This window comes from Ceratosolen solmsi, unplaced genomic scaffold (assembly GCF_000503995.2).
Source record: "Ceratosolen solmsi marchali unplaced genomic scaffold, CerSol_1.0 scaffold23, whole genome shotgun sequence".
Lineage (NCBI taxonomy): Eukaryota > Metazoa > Arthropoda > Insecta > Hymenoptera > Agaonidae > Ceratosolen > Ceratosolen solmsi.
The window spans coordinates 2,536,576-2,564,124 of NW_011948430.1; the positions used below are offsets into that span (position 1 = coordinate 2,536,576).

General features: G+C 39.4%; 1 protein-coding gene across 1 annotated transcript in view; it reads left to right on the forward strand.

Annotated features, from left to right (window-relative positions):
• The first annotated feature begins 12,848 nt into the window (after positions 1 to 12,848).
• The window catches only part of dsx-c73A (doublesex cognate 73A), a 51,682-nt gene continuing 36,981 nt past the window's right edge, over positions 12,849 to 27,549 (forward strand). The window contains exon 1 of the mRNA XM_011501973.1: positions 12,849 to 13,412. Coding sequence (XP_011500275.1) covers positions 12,849 to 13,412 — 564 coding nt within the window. The remainder of the gene's footprint in view (positions 13,413 to 27,549) is intronic.

The window sequence follows — 27,549 nt, forward strand, 5'->3', positions numbered from 1 at the left end:
CCCTCTTTCCCCCCCCCCCCTCTTCGTATCTGTTCGTATCTCTTTCTCGCGCTGTCAGCATCCCGAGACGGGTTCTCGCTATTCTCCATCGACCTCTCCCCACGCAAAAAGCTTTAACGTTCCGCGGATAAAACAGAGAGAAGATGTTGTAATGAAAGGAGTTGAAAGAAGAGGTCCAACCAACAGGCAAATGCAAGCTGTACTTGCAGGCCGGGAAGGAAGCGAATACCTTCCTTTCTATCAACTCCACGACTTGGTTAACTTCAAACGTCGTGGATAACCACCGATAACCAGCTTAAATTTTTTTCAATACAATCCAATTGCATTTAATGAAATAGTAGGTGAAAAAAGAGTCGACCGGGCGAGGAAGAAGAGGTGGCAGTGGGAGGAGACAATGCACTATTCGTAAACTGTCGCTGACTCATCAATCCCTTTTATTTTCAGACGCGAGGGGTTTTAATTTTAATATCGGAAATTACCTTTGCTACGCTCAGCGCTACCGAGTTCTTAACTATTTTATTATCATCGACTCTCCGCTTGCGATTATACTGGATTTGAGGATTTCATGAAATATTCATGAAGCCATTTATGGAAGTATGAGATTTTCAGTTCGCAGAAGTGAGGCATTCTCTTCGTAAGAATTTCATCGACATAGCGCAACAGAATTTCAAAACGATCGCTACGATCCTCATCGATTGCTTTTAAAGGTTATCGTACAACTGTATGCTTGCGAAAATTGTTTTTACACGTTGCGTGCTTACATTATATATTTAATGCGCAAATGTTGGTGTAGCATGTACTTGTCCTTTGGCCTTTGATATATCATCGAAAGGAAAAATTGAGAACTTGCTTACATAGAATGTATTTTCGATACTCGATTCAGGTACTGCGTTTACAGATAATTATAAATGAAAAATAACATTAGAATGCCATATACAAGAGCACACATTTTCCTAATTTTCATTTCGCTGATATTCATTGGACTTTGGCATTGAGCAAAGCAATGGTACTCATTTGATTTAATTATGAAAAATATCAATAAGATCTGTCATTTTGGAAACATAAAGAGTGCATAGAGAAGATTCGTAGGCAGAATGTATTTGTTGATTAATAGTGTACTTATTAAGTACACTTTTTCTACTTATAAAACTTTATAACTCGAGCAATTTGAGCTTATTATTCTAAAATAACGTTAAAGAAATGAATATTTGGGTTTCAACGAAGGCGTGAGGCTACGATCGTTCTTACAAAGGACATTAAACGAAGAAAGCGCATAGAGGAAAAAGAACTCTTAAAGATTGTTTAAAGAAACTTAAATATGCTGATTGAATACGCCTATTGAATTTTCAGAGGACTTTAAGGAGTTGAAGAGCGTTCAATAGATGAAAAGTGTGGGTAAATAGTATTTAACGATCGGCTCATCGCGATTCGAGTACTTTGTAACCATACATAAGCGATACCTTGCGACATGTGAATATTACATCGGTACTTCCCCACGAGTGCGCCCCAAAAATCAACCAAAGTGCAAAGCAAGCAATTCTAAAGTTCTCTCGTAGAATAATTTGTCGTGCTCTTTTCTTTAAGAGGCCGGCGCGTTGGACTAAGCTGGAGCGTTATGGAGCGTCCTTAACCGAAGACTCGAGCTGCAGAATAATCGAGGCACTTGGGAGCTATGCGTGACGGTGTGATAGTGCCTGTCTGCGATTGATATTGCAACAATCGCGAGTAGTAAATTAATTGTTTCTTTATCGTATTAACCAATCGGTGATTCATTAAAACACTGCGCTCGCCTTACGATCGCGATGTTTCTCAGATATTGTTCACTCGGTGAAAGAGCGACCGCTATCCACCACAGTCGAGCACATGATTTTTCAAAGTATCGTTTGAAAAATCTGCGGGAAAGCAGTTGTGTAAAAGAAAGGACGAAGGAACGAAGGAAGTGGCGGAGAATAAAGGAAAGGAGGCATATAAAGAGTTGGGCCCTTTTCTCGTTAGCCTCGGTAATTAGCCGGTGCACGCGGTCGCTCTTTCCCAATGCCGGCGCGAGTGCGATGAGTCCGTAGATGCGCGCCTGAGGACGCGCAGTGAAATAGGTAATGATACATATATATATATGTGTGTGTATGTGTGTGTGTGTGTGTGTGTGTGTGTGTGTGTGTGTGTGTGTACGCGCGCCCGTATTAAAGTACATGCATATACAGTATATACACGTATTCACGTATATATATTGTGATAGAGAGAGAGAGAGAGAGAGAGAGAGAGAGAGAGAGAGAGATATGGTCTATGTATGTGTAGTGTGAGCGAGAGAGAGGCGCTCGACTCTGCCGGATTGGCGGAGATACCGACTAGGATTCCCCGGTAGTCTCGGTTTCTGGTTGGTCCGTAAGTGGGACTAGCGGGGACTCATAGGCAGGACCCCTCCTACGAGAGCTCGCAGTCGGACTCCAACACCGAACCCAACGCGGCGAACATCGACTCCTCTCACTACCTCTGCCACGCCGCTTCTCATCGTCCACGCAAAACAGTGTCACGTTCGGGGCTCAGGGTGCCGAGCGATTAGTCGAAGGGTATCGAGGGAAATCGCTAAGCCAGACGAACGATCGAGGGCTCGAACCGCTCCTTACCGATACTCTCAACCCGTCCCTTTCCCTTGTTCGATATAAAGCGCGGACGAACAATAGCCCACTGTGATCGAGGATAAGTGAATACGTTGTACGTTTATTGTATCTGTCGCACGAAGCTCGACAGACAGCCTCGACGCGAGGACTTCCAGTGTTTATGCAGGTACGCATCACAAGGAGACTTTATTTATGATTAATAGACGAGCGGCTGTTGGCCGGTACCACGAAATTACCCACTCACGCCGACTAATTACGGTATTCCAAGCCTGCCTTCGCGCAAAAACGGCCTCCCTTTTTCTCTTTTCTTTGACGCGGCTTGAAATTAACGATGATAAAGCTGTTACGCGCCTTTGAACACGTCCCAGTCCCCGATTCGCTGCACACGCGGCACTTTTAATACCCTTCTTCCCCCTGCCCGCCATCCATCCGTAGCCCTCCCACGCCTCCCTTTCCACCAACTCCACCAACCCCACCAACCCCACCAACCCCACCCTCAACCCTCAAGCCCAATAGGCCAAATTAGAGCCCATGATTCTACAGATTTGCACTGACGTATTCACGAGTAATACCGTCGTGTTAGATAATTCGATATTATCGTCAGTGTGGATCTTTCGCGAGCAGGGACACATGGTTCCGCTTGATCGACGACGAGACGTTTCGTTCTTGGGACGCGAGGCCACTCGAGAGCCGTTGGTTTTTCTACCGCCGGACTCTTCGAACAATAGGATCGACCGGAAGGGTTTCGACGCTTGGCGATCGGTTTTTCGCAACGATGCCAAACGATAGCGATCGCTAAGTGAATTTCACGGAGCGTCGCACAACTACAGTCTCGACCACCGCTGTTTATTGATTGATCCCTATTCGAAGAGGAGGAGGAGGAGGAGGAGGAGGAGGACGGAAAATGTGGATTTGGGAGGAGGGAGGTGCAGCGGCGGCGGCGGCGGCGGCGGCGGCGGCGGCGGCAGCAGCAGCAGCAGCAGCAGCAACACGAGAAGCGTGACGCAACGAAATTCCCGACCTTGCGCGAATTAAACTTCCTTGGTGCTTGGCGTACCAACCCCCGCTTCAACCACAGGCGTATCCGTCGACCACCGCGCGAATTCCAAGACGATGTGACGCGCGTCGAGGTCGGACGTCCGCGTCGGTGCGCGCGCAATTTTCAAGTGGAAAAATGCCGAGTTCTACAGGCAAATAATCCGTGCCTGCCGAAAACCGAAAGCTAAAGCCACTCCATTCGCCGTGGCAAACCGACAAAGTTTCGCAGCTTTTGCGGCTCCATAAGAAGAAACTTTATGTCGGCTGGACCATTTAGCACCGACTACGCCCCAGCCATTTAACGTTCTTCCCGGGCGCGCGCTTCCGCGGCACTTAAGGATCCTTTTTACACGTGCACCTTTAAGTGGAGACGGCGCTCCCCCGGGCATTTAAACAATCAATAATCATTGTGGATTATTTTGCTGAGTATACATCGATCGATAAAGCGTACCAAACATCTCCGCCTACTTAGTATTTCCGCGTTATTTTTATGTTTTTTTTTTTCAGTTTTACCCTATTGTAGCTTTTGAATTTTTGCATCAACGATTAGCGCTCGAGTCTCCGACCACACAAAATACCATTGGAATTCCTTTAATAAAATTATCCACTTGACACAATTATCATGGTCTTATAAATCGCGAATTTGAGCATGTATATTCCGCATATATATTTAAAGTACATGTCAATCTAAATTTTACCGTTTGTATGCCGATATTATTTATAACACTTTCTAATTAGGAGTTAGATATGTATATACGTATACGTATATATATATATATATATATATATATATATATATATATATATATATATATATATATATATAAATATAAAAATTCTATTAATTTTACTATTCACACCCTATTTAGAAACTATGAATTTCCATGCACTTAAATTATAATTTTAAAATAGCGTACCCGAATTAGTTAATATTCCAGAGTTAAAATAATTTTGCACAAACTTTATAATAATTTTAATCGCTCGTATAATTTACATTGTTAAAATTCATTGAAATTTTATTTCAACTAATTTATTAATTTCTTATAAATGCAGATGATATAACAATGAAAATAAAGGGTATTTTTTTATTTATTACTACTCTCGATTCAAATTATATATAAATATTTTAATGCTTTGTTTTATAACAACAAAAGTGTTGAAGAGTTTGTAGTGTTTAAAGTGTATATATATATATATATATATATATATATATATAAATAATTGAAATTTTTATAAAACTTTCGTAAATATAAAATTGTAACTTCGTAGAACGGAAAAAAAACAAAACTGTATTTTTGAAGCTCAGATACTTTTTCTATCATCATATCATATATTATTTACCTGTAGAAATGAATCAGGGGTTTGAAAAATTTATGCTTTTAAAGAAAAATATAAAAGCCATGAAATTTAAAATTATCGCTAATTTTTATTATGCTTACATATTTGGCTTATTTTTTCTAAAGCATAAAGATCGATCGGCTGCTGCTAGGCTCAGAAAGTTGCCGTTTAGATTAAATCTTTTTCTCATAAGTTTCATTTAATTTTAAGTTTATGCATTTTCGTGCATAAATTGATTATCTTGATTAAAATTGCCATAAATTAAATTATTCTTAAAGCCGCGAATGCTTAAGTATATTAGGTTATCGGAAAAGTTAAACGAATTTTATATGTATGTTTATATTTTATATGTATATTACTTCATTAATACAGCTAGTCGAATAGAAAAAATAAGTGAATATGCAAATTAAAGCTTCGTGAAATATATGTTACGAAGTCATTGAATAGGTAAAATAATCATTGAAATATAAAAATGTTGTTCACGTTTTGTTTGTACTTTTTAGGGACAATAATTTAAAACTTTATCTGTCTATAAAATTAAACGCCTCGACCTAATTTTCCGTCTAGTATTCGCTAATAAAGTATATGAGATTTCATTTTATTATACTTATTTGATCGAAAGCAGTTTAACTACTTTGAAGTTTTTACATTTACAATTTAAATCAAATTCACTATCGTTTTAAATAGATAACACCAAGAATAAAGTATTTTTGTACTTAAATATTACAACTATTCACTTATCGTGAACTCATCTTATAATATTCTCATTAAGCATTATTTGAATTGGCTTTATTTTCAATGCACTAATTTTAAAATTAATCACAATTATCGGAAAAATTTTGATTTAATTGAAAAAAATTAACAATTTCGGCCTTAAATTTTACAGAAAATTATTCTGCGTAGGTTCCATAATGAACTGAAACATGTTTCATACCTTGACGATATTAATTACGTTTTAAAATACTATATATTAGCTCTCTAAATGTTATTAATTACAATTAGTTGAAATAATTTTTAATCAGTCGAAGTCAATAACCATGAAAGACTTGGTGAAACACGATAAGCTGTATAATCTTCATTTTCTTTTCTTTATCATTTTTTTCTTCTTCTTTTTTTCATCAATAAGTTATAGTAATTGTATACGATGAAATAAATGTGTATTATAAAACACGGGCAAAACGTTGCAGATTCGAGAAATATGATTTGTATCATATCAACAAATTAAATCTTAATACTATTTATATTTTTCTCGTGCCATATACGTTTATATGTATATATATGTATATATATATATATATATATATATATATATATATATATATATATATATATATTCTCTCTCTCTCTCTCTCTCTCTCTTTCTTGTTGTTGTTGTTGTTGTCGTCGTCGTCGTCGTCGTCGTCGTCGTCGTCGTTGTTCTTGTTGTTGTTGTTGCAATGTTTAATGCATCGCTCGATATGAATTCAAATTAAAGACCTACAAATATGTTTCCAGTTCATTATAGTAATTTGAAACGGGCCGATAAAATGCTTCAGTCGTTTATGCTGCAATGCAATTTATTTTTATATTTTTTATTTATTACAATTACGCATTACATTTTACAATGAGTATAAAAGATCATTTCGTCCTATTGTATTTCATATAATATTTTAAATCTTGCATAATGTCCATTAAGCATGAAAGAATATTGCCACTATAAACGTTAGAGTCTTTGTCTCGTTAAAACTTTTAATGGATATCGTTAGGGGACTGAATATTAAATCGATTAAACATAAAGTAACGTTAACTTGATTAAGAACGCATAACAGTGAATATTTCATAGCCATGCATCACCTATTTAAAGATCGGAAAAGTTGTCTCTAAGATTTTGAAAAATGTTCACATATACGACACAATGAGATACGAGGGAAAGACATATTTCAAATGGTCACTTCGTAAGTAGAAAAAGCAGTGGATTAAGTAAGTTTATTCGCAGACTCTAAAATAGCTGCTACGCGTAAAGTAAGTACATTAGGGATTACATTAGGGAATGAAATATGTGTATTAATAGAACGTGATAAGTGCAAAAGCAACGTGACTCTTGCAATATTAAACTAATGCCAACGCGCTACCGTGAAGATGGATTGCTCCAGTCACGTACAAAAGGTGCACAATTAAATGAAATAAATGAGAGTGGTTGTAAAATTCCCCCTAGTCAGTGCGGGGGTGTGGAGCGAGGAGCATCTTAGGAGGGCAAGGAACGAGAATGCCAAATGACACGTGGGACGCAAGGGATCGGAAATCACGTGCGGAGCTAAAAGAGGCTCCGTGGTCGCTATCGCCGAGCGAGAATCTCCCCCTACCTCCCTCCCACCCAATCCCACTGCTCGAATTTCCCGTAGAGCCAAAGTGCCGAGTGGAAAAAGGTCCGGTCTCTCTCTCTTACTTTATACTTCGCTATGCCTCTTTCGTACCTTTACTAGAGCCCCGGAAAAATAGCGAATTACCGTTAAGGAAGCTCCGAGGCTTCTCTATCCCTCTCGAGCACTGACAACCACACCTACGATTCCTGATAGTATATACGGGAGAGAGAGCACGACGGGCCTTTGCCCAGTGCCCGAGGCAATTAATTCGCGACTTCTCTCTTTCTGCGCTCGAACCGTCTGCCGGATGTTCGTAAGCGCGCATATTCTCTTTCTCTCTCTCAATCTTTACCCTTGCGCCCGCCCAATTTCCGTCTACAAGGAAATTAATTCTTATAATTTTTCCTTGTTACAACCTCATTATATTCTACTTTTCGTTTCGATTATTTATTTATTTTTTTTTATTCTTTCTCAGTCTCCCTCTCTTTCTCTCTTACAAGGCTTCTTCAAGTGTGGCACACTTTGTTTCAAGATTACACTGCTCTTCTTGGCTCGTGCGTACGTTCTATATTACTTTTCTTTATAATTTCGGTGGCCAGCTGGCCATGAATATTGCGTGATATTGCCACGAAACATAGACAAACAATCGGATCGTAGTGTACAACCCGGTGGCAGGGGGGGGGGGTGTCGCGTTATTTATCGTGAAATGAAAAAAGATGAGCAGTATAGAAAGTTTGCGATGAAGCTTTCACATGCTCGCACCGTTGAAATAAATGTCAAATTACTATTCAAATAAATTATTAATTAAACTACTTCATCTCGTAAATTCCATACTTCCAACTCTTTTCCATACTTTTTCTCATAAATTAATGATATTAATATTTTCATTCGCTTCTCTATCGCTTATAAAATAAAAATTTAAAAATGTACACGAACAATATTGGCAATAGCACTGATTTTCTCATTTATTTTGTTAAGAGAAGGATTAATGATGAGTCAATGCTATTGATTTTTTTTTGCATGAGTGACGTTTCAATAGCTATTTTATAGCCTTAGCAAGTATATTGCAAATAGTCCTCGTCGACGTTCTCCTTTGATTCCATCAATAATTTAAAATAATGTATAAAATTTTATTTTTCCATTTGATAAATCATATTATTGATCGACAAGGCTTAATTCCAACTAATAAATAGCTAAATGATGTTAAAGAACAAGAGACAAAACCAATCGTATAAATAAGCAAATATAACGTGACATGCGCAATAGCGTTAATATTTTTAAATAATAAATCAGTCTCGTAGGGTAGTTGTTATTGAATATGAGAAATGTTATATAAGATTTCGCGTTGATTTGTGATTGTAATAAAGATTTTTATTCAATCTCTACGAGTATAGTATTTGCCGTATTTATTACATTTTTTTGCTTAGACAATATTAAATGGAAGGGAGGGAGGAAGGGAGAGAGAGAGAGAGAGAGAGAGAGAGAGAGAGAGAGAGAGAGAGAGACAGACAGACGGATAGACAGACAGAGCTCATTTGGTTCGTCAAGTTCAAACACGAACATTAGCTTTTAATGCTCGACCATCTCGACCGTTTTTTTTTTCTCGTCATCCAACGCACGTCGAGATAAAAGTTCTTTCATATATTATTAAGCTATTTGCATACATAAAATCAAGTTTTCCATAACGTAGAGACAAAAATCAAGCAAAAGCCTATTTCTTATCAATAATGGCAGGCTTGCGTAAAAGGTTTAAAGTAACAATCTTCTTACATTACGTTATCCATCTAACAATCATTTTTAGAATCCATTTTTTAACGTCTCATCGGAATGATTAGCTTTGCGTTAATGTTATTATTATTTTATTGCACGCCAGTCATTCCATTCCTTATACATTTGCTTGATTTATATGACGTAAGGAAAGAAATGTCGTATACGAGGTAGAGCCGTTGTTTTACGAAAAGTGCAAGTACATAAATGGCATTCGGTGTAGCATTGCAGGATCGTGATAGAGTGCCATTCGTTTCCGGAGTCATACGAGCATAAGAGAATTTTTGCTTTGAGCAGCACCGGATGAAGAGTGCCTATCACTTTTAATATTGTTCCGTTGTACACTTTTACAGCTGGCAATGAATTTAGATTAACGTACTTTTATTTTTACTTAAATACCTGTTGTACGCTCGACTGAAACAAAATACACGTCCACGGTAATCTATTTCTTGCGCAAAATTGTCGCAATTAAAATGTTTTTAATTCTCCTGGTGTTTCTTAGCACAGAGCGTGGAAATGTCTTGAGAGGCGAATCGGGCGGTATGTTCCCGTTTGATCTCAAATTACATACGCACATACGTATTTGCATGTCTAGTATCAGTCTGACGTTACGTGCTAGGCGAATTTTCGTTTAATGAAACATCTGCAATTTAATAAAGGATAATAATCCTCGGGGTGTACAAAAACTGCTCTGCCTGCGATTCGACCACGGCCGGAGTAATTGAGCACGAAAAGGAATGGGCAAAATCTTGGGGTAAAATCGTAAAAATCGTAAAACCGTCGACAGCCGTATCAGTCATTTTTGCATAGTAAATACGCTTTTATCGCCGATGTCTCCTTTGATATCCATAATGAATCATTACCTAGGGAATTAATTATACTTTTACGATTCCGTGCATCTAATGCATTTTCACCGCCGTTCATCGGGTAAAATAAAGGCTCGCCGGCTCCTCGTACGCGCGCAAAAATCTTCCGAGAGTTGCTTTCCCGTCGATCTCTCCCTCATTAGAATGGTGATTCTAGGGAAAAGGCAACACCGGGGACACCCCCGCGATAGGAGATCCCAGCGATGTGACATAAGGCCTCGCAGGCGTGTGGACGTCCCGATCTCGGCGCCGGTTAGCGTCTCCGTGCGCGCGTCAGGTAAAACGGTACTACGGCCATAATCGCTTCCTCTCGCTTCGTCTCGTGTCTCTCGCAAGAAATCGTCGCAGCTTCGCGCCTTCATACGCATTACCACGAAAAAGGTAACAAAAAAAAAACATCTTCCCCACTCGCCGACTCTTCTAAATCGTCGTAATTCTAAAACAGCGTGCGAGCGCGCCGCGACTACCATTATTTCACTTCCCATGCTGCGGAGCTGTCGAGCCGACTGTTATAAGTGCGACGTGAATCAATTATCCCTTCCTGCTCTAATTTCAATAACGAATTTATCAAAATTATCAATCTCTTGGAAATTAATAATAATAACGACTTATTGCTGTTATGGGAAAAGTTACGCGCTCGATTATCCCGTACCTTCCCGGCTGAGTTAATAACTTAGCATCATGAATTTTAAATTTTTTAAAAATGCAATTCGATCACAATAAATTAACATTTTCCGATGATAACTTCGTTGCGCGTGCCGCCGCGATGAATATTACGAAGAGGAAATGTCCCCCCCCCCTCACCCCGCCCGACCAAGAATATACTGCTAACGCAATTACCACGTCACATAAATTCCGTTGTCATACCTTTTTAATAACAGAAAATTGCAGTTTATTGAAATACAAAGTGCACCTGGAACTTTATCAATATGTTTCAATTAAATTTTATCCTTCGCATACGGAAGATCCTTTCTCCGGAACTTGAGCTCCCGTGAGCGACGGAGCTCGCCCGCGTAAAAACCTTATTCCTTTAATCCTCGTTTCGAAAAAAAACAAAACTCGTCTCACACCGTTGCACATTTGTACACGTTTGTTTATCATTTGGTAGACATTAATCTGAAATACATGTGACCTGAAAAAGTATTCAGGAAACTATCCTTCAATATGTTCTAGTGCTGTAAACCTGAAACTTATCAATGTTCAGTCACATAAATTACGTAGGCAACGACAATGGCACACTCCCAGTGTGGCTCACGTAACGCCTCTCCACGCTCGTCAATTTTAGTTTGTTCAGTGCAAACGCGCTTTCACATTATATTCTTTATTTGCAGGTTACGTTACTTTTATTTCCGTAAGCCGTTTTTTTTATTTATCTTTTTCCTTTCCTTCTCTATCTTTTACGTTTTCTTTAATCTCTTCTTTTCCTCTTTTTTCTCCTCTTCAAAATCATTTCCACCAACATTACCTCAAAACAATAATTTTTTTATTAAGTATGTCTAAACTCTCTTACGATTATATTTACGGGACTCTGCTCCACTAACATAGTAATCTTATTATCCTGGCATATAATTGATGTGCTTCTTTAAAATTTCTGAACATTTTTTGAAAAAATCATCTTTTTACGACAACATACATTTCAGAAGCTTTAACATATGATGAATGGCTACCGAGATGCGCCTTCGATCACGTACATCCATAAAGAATGTTGGGTAGATTATTCTTTTTTTTTTTATTTTATTTTATTTTATTTTATTTTTATTATTGATCGGACAATCGTATTTTGGTGCTCGCTAGTTCGGCTCCAAGGCTTGTACTATCGACACTTTGTTACAAGAGCACGCGACTTTGTGTCCATATCTCCTCAATACGACTCAATAAAATTGATAACGGTATAGTCATTCGTTTTTTATAAATGAATTTTAATTACTCGATATCCTTAGGCCGTATCGTCGAACGTTTTTCTCCTTCGGTTTGGAGCATTTGAAATGGTTTTGAAATGACGTGAAATTATTTAGGAAACGAGATACATTCGCAATGCTCATTATTTGACTTTAAAAATAAAAGTTTATTAGACCTCGACAAAATAATAATAATATAAATTGTAGCATAGAATTTTTGATAATTTTGAGAGAAAAAAGAATTCCAATTTTAGCCGCGCGTCTGACCCAACCAGGTAGCTATCTACTTTGACAGCCACAGCCGCACATCTCGCTCGTATCCCTACATTCAATCGACACGACTTTTCTACTTTTTTCAACACCTTTCAATAAAGTCAATTGCTTAATGTAGTTGTAGTTGCGCCAGGTAGGCCCCCAATCAATGCATTACACAGCAGTTTTACGTCCTTTAGCCTTGTTTATTTGCGTCGGGTAAATTAAAGGAAACTCACAAGGCGTATGATTTCAAAATAGATTACCCTTGCAAGCATGCTATTAAAAGTACATTATTCAAGGCTAAATAGGCAATTCGTTCGCGTCGACTCATAAAAGGGAGGGTTGCACGCTCAAGTGCAAGAGAGGCCGGCAAAAGCCAAGCGAGGAGGCAAAAGAGAGCTCCGGGAGGAAAAGGCTCTCGCCTCCGAGATCGAGCTATACTTTGTGCTTGCAAAATTTGGTTTCCATTTAAGAATCACACTTCATTTTCTCTTCGACCTACGCCTCCCCCACCATTCTCGCCTCACCACGTTTCAAGCCTATGCAATCCAGATCCATTTCTAGGGACGTCGTAGACCAGCAGACGACGTTTAGAGCGTTTAGAAATTATCCGCGTGTGAGGAGACGCGCTCACGGACCTCTTTTAAAATTGTTGCAGAGTGTGGCGTGGACACGAGAGGCGGTACGCGTGGTCGAACTGTCGTGTTATCAGCAGCAGCCTTCGTCATGGCGCGGTCCACCTCGGTGCGGCTGGTGCTCCTTATGCTGATCGTTTGCTGCTCGGCAGCTCTCGGCTCGAGCCCGAATCCCAACACGAGCAAACTGACGAGCCAGCCGAAGAAGAGCAGTGCGTCGAGCCCGGCCATCGCGACCTCGACGTCGACGACGGCGACCGTCGCCTCGATGACCGGTAGCAGCAAGATTCCGGTCCCCCCCGTGGCTATGACCCACGCGGCGGCGACAATGACAACGGCAAAGATGACGACGAAGACGGCGTTGCCGACGACGACGACGACGACAACGGCGGCGGCGGCGGCGGCGGCCGGGCTTGTGGCCCCGGTCGCTAGCATCGCGATCGAGCCCCGCGTCAAGAGTACGACCAGCAGCGGCTCCTCGGCCCACACCCCGACGACGAAGCGCGTGACTTCCTTAAGCACACCGTCGAGCAGCAGGGAGTCGAGCCTCGGCACATCCACGCCCACAACGACCTCGGCCAAGGAGACCCGCGAGTCGCCCGGCAAGATTCGACCGCAAATCAAGCTCACGACTAATTACACGAGTGCAAGCGAGGTAAGTGAACCTCCGTATACGCCATCTGTGCATTATGAGGCTTCTTTGCCAGATATGTATCGCCCACCATCTACCCACCATTCATCAAGCCATTATTCTACGCGAGCCGTTAAATTTCTTTATTATTGCGATTTCACCCCACTCCCTGCCCCCCCTGCCCCGCTCACAATAGAATTGCAGGGCACGATGATACTGCATTGGGAAGAGTTTTGCACGAGATAGTGCGACGTAAAAGCGACGTTAAGTGACGTGAAAATCAGATGAGAAGATTTTCGCGCGAAGATGCTAAAAGACGGGGTACGATGCTTTAACACCGGCTATACTCCTCTAGACTTTCCTTGTGACCCGGAAAATACCGTTATTTATATTTTTCATTTATGCCACGAGAACTGGGATGTGTGCAACGTTAAATAAAACAAAAATTAAAAAAAAACAAAACAAAACAAAAAGCAGTGATAACGTTTGAAGCTAGAAGCGTCATTTGCCGTTTGTTACATTCATTTGTTGCCGGGGGGGGGGGGGGGGGGGGGGGGGTTAAAATTGAAAGTTGAAAAAGACCTTCAAAGTTTGCGGCAGTAAAGATATATGAAGTATACGAAAATCTATTGCAATGCTATTTCTTTTTTTTTCTTTTTTTTTTCTTTTTTTTTTTTACTGTCGGGTGGGAAATAACCGCAAAGTCGTCCCAACTACCGACACTTTGTTTATTCTTTTAAAGTACACTTTCGAGTTTCGATTTTAAAATTTGGAAAATTATCCTTCACTTCGTTTATCTCTCATGAGAAATTGGGTGTCAACGGATAGATTTTATTATTACAACTTTGCTTGTTGATGAATATTGTTAGATCTGGGTACGAACAGAGCTGTTTGAAAGTCGCCGGACGTCCTTTCTTTGAGGATTAGAGCATATATTTTAAGTGCCATTCTGTCAGCGTCAAGCATCCTTTCGAAAAGACTAGCATAGCAACTTTGATTAATTTAACTATTTTATGATATGTAAAGTCGAATGAAAACTTATATCGGCGGCTTAAAATTTAAATTTCATTCAACTGTTACAATTACTATGTAAATTCCAATCGGTAATATCTTGAATATTAGTTATATCCTTTTAATTGAGACTAGACGAAATCGAGCGACTAAAAATAAATGTAAGTTGTATTGCGCATTATATTCTTTATTATATTAGTTTGTTCTTTTATATCATCATATTATATATTTTTATATTTTATATTACTTTATTAGTTCTATATTGTATGAAAATTCTATTATAATATAATAGAATAATGATAAAAATTATGTAAAATAATGTGTAATGAATTTTGATGAGTTTATAAAATCTGATTATAGTGTAATTGAAATAGCCAGGATCTAAGAGAAATAATTTCAACCGCAAACAGATATGTTGTAAGCACTACAGAGCGCACAGGGAGAGAGGTAGGAATAAGTCGAAGGAGAAAGAAAACACGCAAAGTGAAGAATTTACGTATCGAGCTCCTATCTATCTCGTACGTGTACGAGTATTCGAAAGAAGGAAGGAAGGAAAGAAATAAAGAAAGAATGAGATAAAAAAACGAATGAACAAACTAAGGAACGAGCGAGCGAACGAACGAACGAACGAACGAATGAACGAACGAACGGACGAACGTAGGAACGAAGGAAGGGTAGATAGTGAGACAAAAATAAGATTTGTTGTAGGAAGAGAGGAAGGCAGGAAGTTAAGAAAATAGGAGTGGAACGACCACTAGATTTGCCTTAACCGAAGAAATTACTCATAAATTGAGTTACTTTAACAATTTTTCATCTACTTGGATATTTGAAATTATTGTTTTTATGTTTTGTTTGAGGTTGCTTTTATTGCGATAAGTCAATGAATATTTCATAAAAATTAAAGCACCTAAATAAAATACGTTAGGAATAAATTTTAATTTTCAATAATGGGAATAAGTCAAGTATAACCGAGGAAAACGTTAGTTTTCATTTATTTGCTGAGAGCGAGATCTCGCGAAAGATTGGCTTTTATTGTAATAAAGTTTTCAATGGAATTACCGATACTTACATTAATTAAATTTAATACATTGTTGTTTGAATACAAGGAGAATGAAAAACGAGCTAGCGCTTTTTCAAAGTCCGACGAAATGGAGCATACGAATTTGATGTCAGGAGCTTATCGAATGATTAATATTTCTTCTTGTAGGGGCATGAGTAACGCAGTTGACCATATCGACATCGAACTCGCAATAAAAGAAAGCTTTATAATCACGGAGCGACGGAGCATCCTTTGCAGATGAGAAAAATTCGCTGAGCGCGCACGACAGAGAGTGAGAGAGTGAGTGAGAGAGAGTGAGAGAGAGAGTGAGAGAGAGTGTGAGAGTGTGAGAGAGAGAGAGAGAGAGAGAGAGAGAGAGAGTCGGGAGAACTCGAGGACATACAAGAGACGAAACTGGTGCGCGCATAAAGCGGAGAAAGAGAGAGGAGTGCCGGAAAAATGTCATATGGGTCGAGCTGGAAAGTAGTTTCAGCTCAAAGAAACATCGCTATCAATGCCACGTGCTGCATAAACTTATGCATGATATGTCACGTGGACGGGCGATCAACGCATAGACGCATGCATAAGCAGTCCTATAGCATCCGCCAGCTCATTTATATGCGCGTGCGCAAACCACGAATTTGCCCCGCTCGCATCGAATACAATGCTACACGCTGTTCCACATTTTGCCGAAAGAATCAAAAGAATAAATAAAAATTTATCGTCTATTAATTATATGACAATTTCTCTTGCGCGCGAGCCTTGGCATTGGCATTGTATCGCAAATATTGTTCTTTAATAATCCCCGTCGCAATTGACTCCCAGACTTTTCTTTATATTTTTTGTATTCTAGTTATCGATAGCACAATAAACAAAAACAAACACAACAACAACAAAAAATCATAAAGTTCACGAATATTCCAATTGATTCGCAAACAGTCGATCGGCCGTTACGCTCGAATCAATCATATTTAGCTGCACTCTATTCACTCTCAAGTGAAGTCGTGTCGTTTGAAATACATAGACTGCGGGCGCTTAAAGGGACATTTAAGTGACACGGGCAATACGAACATTTTATCGCCGATTACAATGGACTAGAGCCAGAGATCGTAAATTATTTAGAAGCGCCCACGCGACGAATAGTTTTTAGCGACAGACGCCGAAAGAAATTGTGGGTACGACTGTTACTTAAACGATAGCGGCGCGCAGCGATGACGATTAGCAGTTTTCACGGCAGTTTTTAAGGGCCCAGGCGATTACGGCCGAGCTGGGAGTAGTGACCTCGGGAGAGTAAAGGGATATTATTATATCGCGGAGCAAACGTTGACAGGGAGAAAAACTCGCCGAGAATTCAAAAGCGTGTTGCGAACGTGTGCATTTAATATTGCGCGCCAGAGGCTAAACGGCCGCATAAAGAGGCGCGCGCGTTTCGAAGCTGAGGAGCGGTGGAGCGGTAGGAGCGGTAGGAGCGGTAGGAGCGGGAGGATCGGGAGGAGCGGTAGAGCGGAGGAGCGTAGGCAGACGCAGACGTCAAATAAGCGGCTCGGTGTTTAAGCGAAAACCATTTGTTTGTTTGTTTGTTTTTTCGTCCATTTTCTTTCTTTTGTAGTACTTAATGTTTTTTTCATTTTTTTCCCATTTCTTTTTTTTTTCTTTTTTCTTTTTTCTTTTTTATTCAATGGGCGAGCGCGTCGATAAGAAGAAGAAGCTCGAGGGTCCCGGCGCTCGGCATCGCGATCGAAGAAACGAATCTCGCTCGCCACGTAGCGCTCCGTACTTTCTAGGACAGTTACGCGTTCCTCGCCAAAAGAACAGTAAAATGGCTTTATGGCCGAGCGACTAGCGGGAAGATGAACGTATTGATAATCGGAGATTGCAACCTAGCGCTACACCGCTTACGGGCATCTCGTAAAAAAGCTTGGGCGCATCCTCCGCGCAAGCGCATCCGGGCAACGCGAGCCGATATCCCCGACCGCTCTTGACAAAATTTTATGCCCTGCCTCCCTCGCGGAATATTCATACGTCATTATGAATGCATACATACGTCCGTATGAGCGAGCAGCAACTTATGGAAATGAAAATTATACGGCTTAGAGGCGAACAATTGATTTTTCCACTGGATATGTGACTCCTATCTCGTTTGGCCGCCTCCGCCTCGTCGTTCCACCGCCACGATGTGTAAGAACTTCACAGTTAGCCCTTTAAGGATTCTGTTTTTCTGCCTCTGCCCACTGGGAAACTACCTTTTGATGGGTTCGCGATGCCAGGCATTACCTATCTGAAGCTGAAATTTTAATATTCCCGTGCTCGAGACCCCGTTCCGGCGGGGCAACGGACTTTAACGGCTCTCAAAAATATCTCCCGCGGATGAATTTCAATGATGTATTTGAATAAGTATGATGCCCGCGAGATATTCTAAATATAAAAGAGATCGGTATCGTTGTAACTGCGACGAGTTTCAAAACCACGACATATTTAATTTCAAGATTATAACGCTTGTTTAGTTTGTCGTTGATGGGGATTTTTCGATTAAACGAAATTTCCCGTTCACAATTTTATTGCTTATTCAAATAAGAAGACGGTAAAAAAAAAAGAAAACATTTTCAAAATTGAAAGCTGCAAGGTAGGAGTTGCAGTCACCAGTGAGCTCGCAAAATAGCCAGGAGAATAACTCGCTCGCTCGTAAGCCTTATAAGTGTACTTTACGTGTAAAGTCCGCTTAGCATGACAAAAGCAATTTTACAAAATTACAATAAATAGGTGGCACGAGCATTTTTCACCGACGATATACTTTCATAATAGCTTGATGGAATAAGAGAGACAGAGGGAGAGGGGGGGGGGAGAGAATGCTTCAGTTTGCTAAACACTTATATGAAATCGAGTATAATAATAATTAAGTATGAACTAGATCGAGAATGCACTCGTACTCTTAACCTTCAATTAAAAATCACTTACCTTAGAAAGCATTAATTTCATTAATTATACAAATCCGGTATAATGACTGGGGTGGCGGGCATTAGCGATGCGTATGAGATGGGAGTGAAGAAGCGCGAGAAGCGTTTGAGGTTATGAAAGTAGAAAATCGTGAATTAGTGTCGGTGCGCGTTTAGTATACGCTTGAGTAAGAATGAAGGAAAAGTGTGAGAAAGAGAGAGAGAGAGAGAGAGAGAGAGACACAGAGAGAGAGAGAGAGAGAGACAGAGAGAGAGAAGGAGAAAAAAGTGATGAAGCGCTTGGCAGAAAGAAGGTACGGTCGCTCGGACTCCCCTATGCTCGTCCCAAATAACAGTGAATTTTCATGCGCAAGCGATGATTTCGACTAAAAGGATTCGGATCCGAGGATTGATTAGCAGGGATTATGGAACCGACGGGTGCAAACTGCTGCTGCTATCGCTCATTCGAACGTGCAAACCTGGCGATTTGTAAGTCGTGAAGTGGTCCCGGGGCTCTTCATCGCCATACCTATGACGATCCCGGGCGGATACTGTTCATTAAATTGCAGGAAACACGTGGCAGTGGCACTTTTCCAGGTAGCCCACCGATCATTAGTTGAAAGCTTACGGAAAAGGTCGTCACGCACTTTAGCGCCCAAGCATCGAGTTACACGACTGAGATCATAACTGCTCTCCCTCTCTCTCTCTCTCTCTCTCTCTCTCTCTCTCTCTCTCTCTCTCCTTCTCTCTCCATCTCTCTTTGTCTTCCTCAAGCAATCCATCCCTTGTGATGAAAAAGTCGCCGCAAATTCGCAGGGAATGGAAAAAGAGAAGGAGCCTTTACTCGCGCGGGCAGCGGCCCCTCCCTGCATTTGTCTTTTATACGGGAATCCTTTCTTATTCTCTTCACGGAGCGTTTCCATTTCGCGTTAACATCGCCATTTCTTGCGGACCCTAGCCTCTCTTATTTTATGCGCCGTATCTTCGAGACGTCGCGCAACTATAACTTGCTCGAAAAGCTCCGCTGCTCCTATTTGCTGGATAATGACTGTTACTCCTATCCCGTATGCTAGGCGTATTGCTGAATCATCGATTATTTAATGCACTCGCACACGCACACGCGCGCACACACAATTTTTAAGCTTTTCATATAGATGTATATGTTAGTACCACAAAAGCTTACACATTATTTAATGAAATCATTGGGTTGTTCATTTTCGAAACAAGTAGCGCGCGTAATGGTATAACAATGTATTGGAGTGCTTTTATAATATTTTTGAAGCATTTTGCGTGCTTTTCATTTTACACGACAATGCAAAAATTCTAACGAGTGGATAATTATAATAGGTACTCGAAGTATTCAATGTGCAGTAATTAATGTATAAATGCTTTTCCTAATTATAAGGCAAAATGCCGCGACTTTCATTCGGCTTTTTCATGATAAAGTAACCTGATATTTTTGTAATAATACACGATACTTTTCAGGCCCAAAGTATTAAAATTTAATTTTAAATGTTGATTTATAAAGATATATTTAGAAACTACTTAAACATATAGTTTGACATATATTTTTCAAATATATTCAAAGTAATTGCCCTACAATCATTTAAAACACACTAATTTTAATTATTTTTTATTTGATTCTCTAAGCTTAAAATTTCCTCTTAATTCACGTATTGCATAGAGTATTTTTTTTTTTTTTTTTTTAATATCGTTGCCGTATCCATAAAAAACTGGAAGCAATAAACTCATGATTTATCTGTCTAAATTTTCAAATAACTTAAATGAAGTTGAATTTCCTCAACATTCAACAATGAATTCCATAATTTTCAAATAACTTGAAAATTTTTAATGTAATTTGCACAAACGCATTATTTATATGAAAGATTGACGTAAGAACGTACTGTTTGTAATCGGTTTTAACACAATTACAAAATATGTTAGTTTGTTTGAAAAAAATTTTTTTTTTAAAGTTAATTGTATGATTATACATTTACCCACCATCAACTTATTCGTCTCTCTCTCTCTCTCTCTCTCTCTCTATGTATATATACAATAAACTTTATTTCAAATATTTATAAAAAAATTAAATAAGGTTATGTGGCTGGCATATCAAGGCTTAAAATATATTAATTACTTTGGTTCGTCTCTAGGGCGTCCTCAATCAGAATTTTCATCATCAAAGTACTAGAGGCGAATTAAAAATTTTGAATTATAAAACGCTCGAATGCATCAGTTTAGAAATTAAGCCAGTCTTAAACCTTTTTTGAATTTCGCCCCTTTAGAATCTCCTGAATAATTCATCGGGATTAACTGTATCTTCAATGAAGGCAGGTCATAATGACTTCAAACGTATCTTTCGATCGGACAAATACATTGGAATCATAAATGTTTTCCTCAACTACGTCGAAATAGTACGGCTCCAGCACGAGACCTATTAATCTCAATAGGAGCTTCATTGAGCATGTGTTAAGAGACAAGCGTCATGAATCATGAACGAAAATCACAGTTTGAGATGACATACGAGTTGCGTGAGCGAACAAACAGTTCGCTCATGTAGGAAGAATCCAGTTGAGCAGTACAGCTCACTTCTATCAAGAGGCTCATCGCTATGAAGTTTTCGCGTTACTTGGTAAAAAAATGTAATGGGAAATTTCGTATTCATAAAGTTGACTGGGTCGTATGAAATTTACGCGACCGACATTGTAATGTTGATGATAAAGGCAGACTTGTGTCTCAAATTCCGTAGTAAACGTGTGGAGTTGAAGTGAAGAATAATGTCGATGACTAACTTCTCCATGGATTGTCTAACGATAAGTCTTTATTAAGGTATTCAGTAGGTTTCTTCAATCGACGAGCGCCTCGATCATTATAAAAACATGATAATGTCATAAAACATGGTTGCGCTTGTGCTAAAATATAATTGAAAATTAAAGGAATTATTTTGTAAGAAATTTTTATTAGGGGAAAACGTTTGTTTGTTGAAATTGGGATTGATTTTAACGGCGATAATTTTAGTTATTTTATTTAAACACCGTTATTTTAAAAAGTATTATAACTGCTCAATTATTTTAAAGAGAAATGTACTTTAAAAAAGAAAAGAACGGATATATTTAGTAGCAAGTGCACAAAAATATATTGAAAAATAACATCGAATAATGTATTTGTAATTATCCATTTGAAGCAAATTAATAATGTACTACACACACACACACACACACACACACACACATATATATATAGTGTCGTGACAATGTTTATCATCAGAAAGTCTCGAGTTCAGTAACGCCAAAGAAAAAGATAAAAAGTACAGCATGTTTTTGAGATAGTTATCATCGTTTTCGAATGATTTCTTCCTTCAATTATTTTCATTACCAATAGTAGACAGTTAGACAGGTATATGGATAGATAAATAGATAGATGTATAGATAGATACATAGATAGATAGATGGAGATAGAGATAGAGATAGAGACAGAGACGGAGACGGAGACGGAGATAGAGATAGAGAGATAAATATAGAGATGGAGGGAGGGAGGAAGATAGAGAGATAAAGATAGATAGGGTGGGGTGTGGGGTGTGGGGGGGATATAGGAAGAGAGAGTGAGCGCGAGAGAGAGAGAGAGAGAGAGAAACATAGAGATAGGATACCGTGCACACACGTGAGCAATTCTGCTTGGCAATTTATTCAAGATTTATGATGGAGTGCATCCAAGAGCAGCTACTAAAGTGAGTCTCATACATATTTGTGAAGATGAACTAAAATACAAGAATAAAAGGCAAAGACGAAGTTGGGAAGTAGGAGAAAGAATAAAGGCGCAATTGACGTCATTAGAGGAGAATGGGTGAAGTTTATGGGAAAGCGGTAACGGAGGGCATTTTTCGCAATTACACGTCGTAAGGCCTCGTAGATGAGGTCCAATTGACTTACAAGAGGCGAATGGCAATCGAGCGCATCCTGTTGAATGCGTCCTTCCCATTCTCCGCAGTATCCGCAGCGCAGTCTCCGAGGGTTCGTCAAGTCTCTGGACGTCATGTCGCGCGTGACAAGGTACACGAGCTCGCATTATTGCATCTCGAACGCACTGGCGACTCATTGCGCCGGTAAGAGGAAGATCGCTGGAAGGGAGTCGGTGGAGTGGGAAGAGAGCGAGAACGAAAGGAAAAAAAAAACGGTGGCATAAAGAATAACCCGCACGCGTGGCACAAAAAACGGTGAATTGCACCGAGTGGCGAGAAGGCACGAAACCGCAAGTACAGCGGGGGAGCAAGAGCGTGAGAGAGAGAGAGAGACAGACAGACAGACAGAGTGTGTGTGTGTGTGTGAGTCGGCGCGAGCAAGGTAGGGGAATTGGGCGGATTGGTGGCATGGCAGAGAGAGTGAGAGAGACAGATATATATATATATATATATATATATATATATATATATATATAGAGAGAGAGAGAGAGAGAGAGAGAGAGACAGACAAAGAGGACGGAGTCGGAGGAAACCTTGGATTATTATTCTTGGAAGATTAAAGGGCTAAGCCAGAGAGACAATTTCTCGTGCGGCCTCTCTGTATCTCCATCCTCCATCTCTATTCGCTGCTGAGCAGACAAACGGTGGGGAGAGGGAAGAAGAAGAAAACGAGAGGCTCGCGCTCTTTGCCCGCATGCACGAGGAGGCAGCGGCAACGGCAGCAACGGCATCGGCGGTAGCGTCAGCACGTGCCCCGTTCGCAGGCTGACCGCGTGTAAATGTAAATTTCTCTCGCGTCTCCCTCGTCGAGTCGCGGCTCTTAGGGACCTTTTCACTTTGTATCCATCTGCCCTCGGTTCCCGGGCCCCGATCATTTACTTAATGCGCCTACGCCGTCGCTTTATTTTATTTGCATTTTCAATTTTAATCGCTCCCCCTTCGGATATTCCGCAGATTTTCAGCTCTCGCATTCCAGATACAAGAAGAGCCTTTGCACTTGCCTCGAATTGTTAAAAGAGCATTGCCGTTCTTTTTTCGATAATTTTTTTCTCTCGTATATTTGCCGGCTCTGCCTTTTCACCGTCGGCCTTTTTCGTTTCTCCTATCATTCAAGGAAATTCCAAGCTGCGAATCAGCTCATATTTCAAGTAACAACTCATGTCATTTCTTGGATTCTCTACTGGTAATTCATACAAGTAGAAATTATCTTCTTCTTTTTTTTGCAATTTATGAGACGATGCAAACACCACTGACATTATACCGATACTTGGCTTCTTCGAAGGCTATGCTTTCTCCAAATAGTCCAAGTGTGCTTTAATAGACGTGGCTTTGTAAAGTAATATGGAATGGTAAAAAAAAAAAAAAAAAAAAAAAAAAAAAAAAAAAAAATAAATAAATCAAGTGCTACTTTCAAATGAATACGAACAATCGTTTACAATTCAATCAATGTTAAAAGGGCTATTACATAAAATTAGCGCCCATACAATGTTAAACATCATTAAATTATTAAGCATTAGCCTTTTAAATTTTAATGAAATTAAAAATAGCTATTATAAGATTACGCTCGAAAAAAATTTTAAATTTAAAATCATCCGACGTACAATTTATATCGAAAGATTGTCTATCTTCTTAAAAAGATACTTTCATGGTAATTATTAATAAATATTTATTTTTCAATTTAATGGATACTATCTCAAATTAAATAAGCATCAACATTCTTCTAATATTTACTTAAATTTTCGCAAAAAATATATTTCTCGGTATTTCTTGAATTTTCAGAGTAACAAGTTATTTCTTATCTCATGGTATATAATAGTTTGAAACATTCATAATTCATCTTATAATAACTAGCATTTCAAGAATATTCTTCCGTTCCTGACAAAGTTGTCGAAATTACTTTCTATCGAGTCTATCCTCGTTCTCCAATTCTTTAATGGTCGCTTTTATTACACGCACTTCCATCGTGAGAAAATGAATTAATTGGATAATTTAAAGTAATTAATATTGATTTAAAAGCCATAGTGCGGATGAGAGATGGTGGTGGTAGCGGCGACGGTGGAGGGGGAGGTGGGGGATGTGGGGGATGTGGGGGATGTGGGGGATGTGGGGGGGGGGGGAAAGAGGATGTGGGAAGCGAAAAACCTCATAAGCCAAGACAAGTTGGCGGATAAACCTCATAAGCCAAGACAAGTTGTCGTATAGTTATCTAGCGAACGTTTGTAGACTAACGAATCTCTCAACATACAGTAACAAGAGCATTGTTATTAGACATAGTTGCAGTTAGAGGAGCAGCAGTCGTGGTAATTTAAAAGAGAGTGAGAGAGAGAGAGAGAGAGAGAGAGAGAGAGAGGAGGAGACGGTGGAACGCGCGTAATGTTATGGAGCAGCAGGATAATCGACGCTAGTCAGTATTGACGGGGGGAAAGTTGTATCAAAGCGCCGAAAGTCTTGGTCTTACGGGGCTTTTCAATTCCCTAACGGTCGTTCATCATGCACTTCGCTCCGCATTACTTTCGACTCTCTTTATGACGTTATGCTGCTGGACCGAGCACCTTAAAATTTTGGATAAGTCTCTCTCTCGGCGTCGCAACATGAAATTTAAGAAACTTTTTAGCTCGTAGAACCGTTCTTTCTAATCAGGGACACGATGCCTCTGCCAGCAGCTGGATGCTATATGTCTTTGTTTAATAGTTTCTCCTTTCATTCGCGGACAATTATTATTTTATGTACGGAATCGACGATGCCGATGGCCGATTTAAAGTGATTGCGAGTTACATCCAATAATTTTCCTCGCTTCGAAATTAACGGGCCCCGTGCAATAAGCTCCTTCCTAAGCAAAAACTTTTATAATTTCGCTTTACAACATTACCTTGAAAGGGGGAGAGAAACGAGCAGATCCTCATACCGTCCTTTAATACTGGCACAATAAATACTACGAGGTATAAGGAGTTTAGCCACTGGCCTATACGTCGTTAGTATTAATAATAAATTTGTCCACAGTCATGTCTAACTAGCACTTTCTTTATTCATGCATCACTGACCTTTCGTAGCGATGAGATTCGTGAGTTAATAATCAGCATTTTAACGTTTGAACTATCGCACTAGACAGTACATCTTGTCGTATCTAACGAATTCCAGATTTATTTTCATGGATGGCGTGATGGGAGAATGGGAGAAAAATGATCATAAAGCTTCCATGTCGAAAAGGATAACCAGTAATTTTGTCAGAAAACAACTGACCCGGTCGTATGAGTATTTATGGACGCATTTAGGCACGTTTCCCTACTAAAATAAATCAAATTTAGATAAATTTAAGTTTATTTAATTTAACGAAAATTATATCAACAGAACAATCTGCCTGTGTCGACTGACAAATTTATCCTCATTGTCCATTGAATGCTTATATATCTAGTTACTTCGATTCAGGTCACACAACAATTTTTACTTCAAGAATGTCATTAAATCTAAATAGAGATTTCTTTAGTATAATTGCCAATACTTTATAACTATACGTCTCCCTTTAATTAAATCGCATTACTCGTCATCGTTAACCTTGTACTATCGACGCTCGTAGAGAAAAATTACTATTAAGCATTAGCTAATTGATAAATTGCTTAAACAAAATATAATTTTATTTTACACGATAACTAATGTAAGTAAATAATAGAATATCTTTTTTTTTTTTTTTTTTTTTTTTTTTTTTTTTTTAATATATTTTAATATATAATTATTACATAGCTTAGATTGTAAAGATATGTTTGTACATTAAGTTTACAAGTTCATTAACCAACGTGAGATACTCGGTCCAGGTAGTTCAGGCAATCTCACAGCTGAAAGTGTGTGTATGTTTATGTATGCATACGTATACGTATATGTATACATTTGAACGTTACTTGTGATATCATCTGAGCACGTACCAAAAAATATTTCAAGATAAAAAAAAGAGTACTTAGCCACCGTAATGATTATACCAAATTCTTTTATAATTAAATATCATTAATCTGTAATAGTCTTAATTAAATTCTTTTAAAAATCCAATTATCATAATATCTAATTATTAAATGCGAAATGCGTCATTATAATGCGGAAGTAAATAGATATATTTTATCTGCTAGTAATAATTACTTATTAATCCAATAGTATACTTGTCTATGTAATAATAAGTGAAGTTAGTATTTTCATAAATAGTATGAAAATAATAAGTAAGTAAGCTCAAATTTCATGACATTTATTATGATCCAAAGTCTAGTTAATATAATTGACATTGAAAATGTAAATAATGTCAAATCAATGTGTACTTATATTACTTAGTTATTGAAGTAAGGGGAGTATTCCTCGACGTTGCGTTGAATTCAAGGTATCGAAAAAGAAAGTTGGACAATTAGTTGGAGATTTAGAAGAATGCGATCAGCATCGCTAACAAAAAAATGCAAAAGAGCAGGAAGAAAAATGGAAAAATAAGACCGACGCATAATTTCCGTCATAAAGAGTTGTGTTAAGCGCCTCTTCAACGAGAAGACACTACAGGGAGAGGAAAGTCAGAGGAAAGCAGTAAAGAAATAAGGAAGGAAGCCACGAAATAACGGTAGGCCCCATCTAGCACGACTGCAGCCACCGCCGCCGCCGCCGCTGCCGCCGCCGCCACCGCCGTTGCCGCTCCCGCGTACTCGCAGATGAAAATCTGCTTGACGTATGTCGCGGGTCCGACTATCTGATTAATACCGTGAGCCTGGCATCATCATTTTGCACCCAAGACGTTCGATTAAAAGTTCTTCGTACAGGCATTGCGGCGATTCAGGTGGAAGTGAACTTGGGGACGTTTGGCCAGGATAAGCGTCTCGGTGGCGGGAGACAAATTGCGTCGGCGGAATAAAGTGATCCGAAGTCTAATGGCCATTAGCGGTTTTAGCGGAGGTCGGATGAAGAGGGCATGGGCGAGCTAAAGATAGCGCGCGCCTTGAAATTCCGGGCCGTCTGTCCTTGACCTTACCCCGTCGCGTAAAGTATTTGCTCCTTTCATTAGCGCCCGACCTCTTTCATTTCTACTTGGAAGCTGTAGCCGAGATTGGGTGCTGCTCCTCCTCGCGCATCATCCACGGCTATAATCGGTAACGCGATGGCTAGCTGTTTAAATGGACTAATTCCGCTTAGGAATTGGCTCTTCGAGTCCTCATTGACGCTTTTTCTTAGTCCCATTGAGATTAGTCGATCGTACTTGAT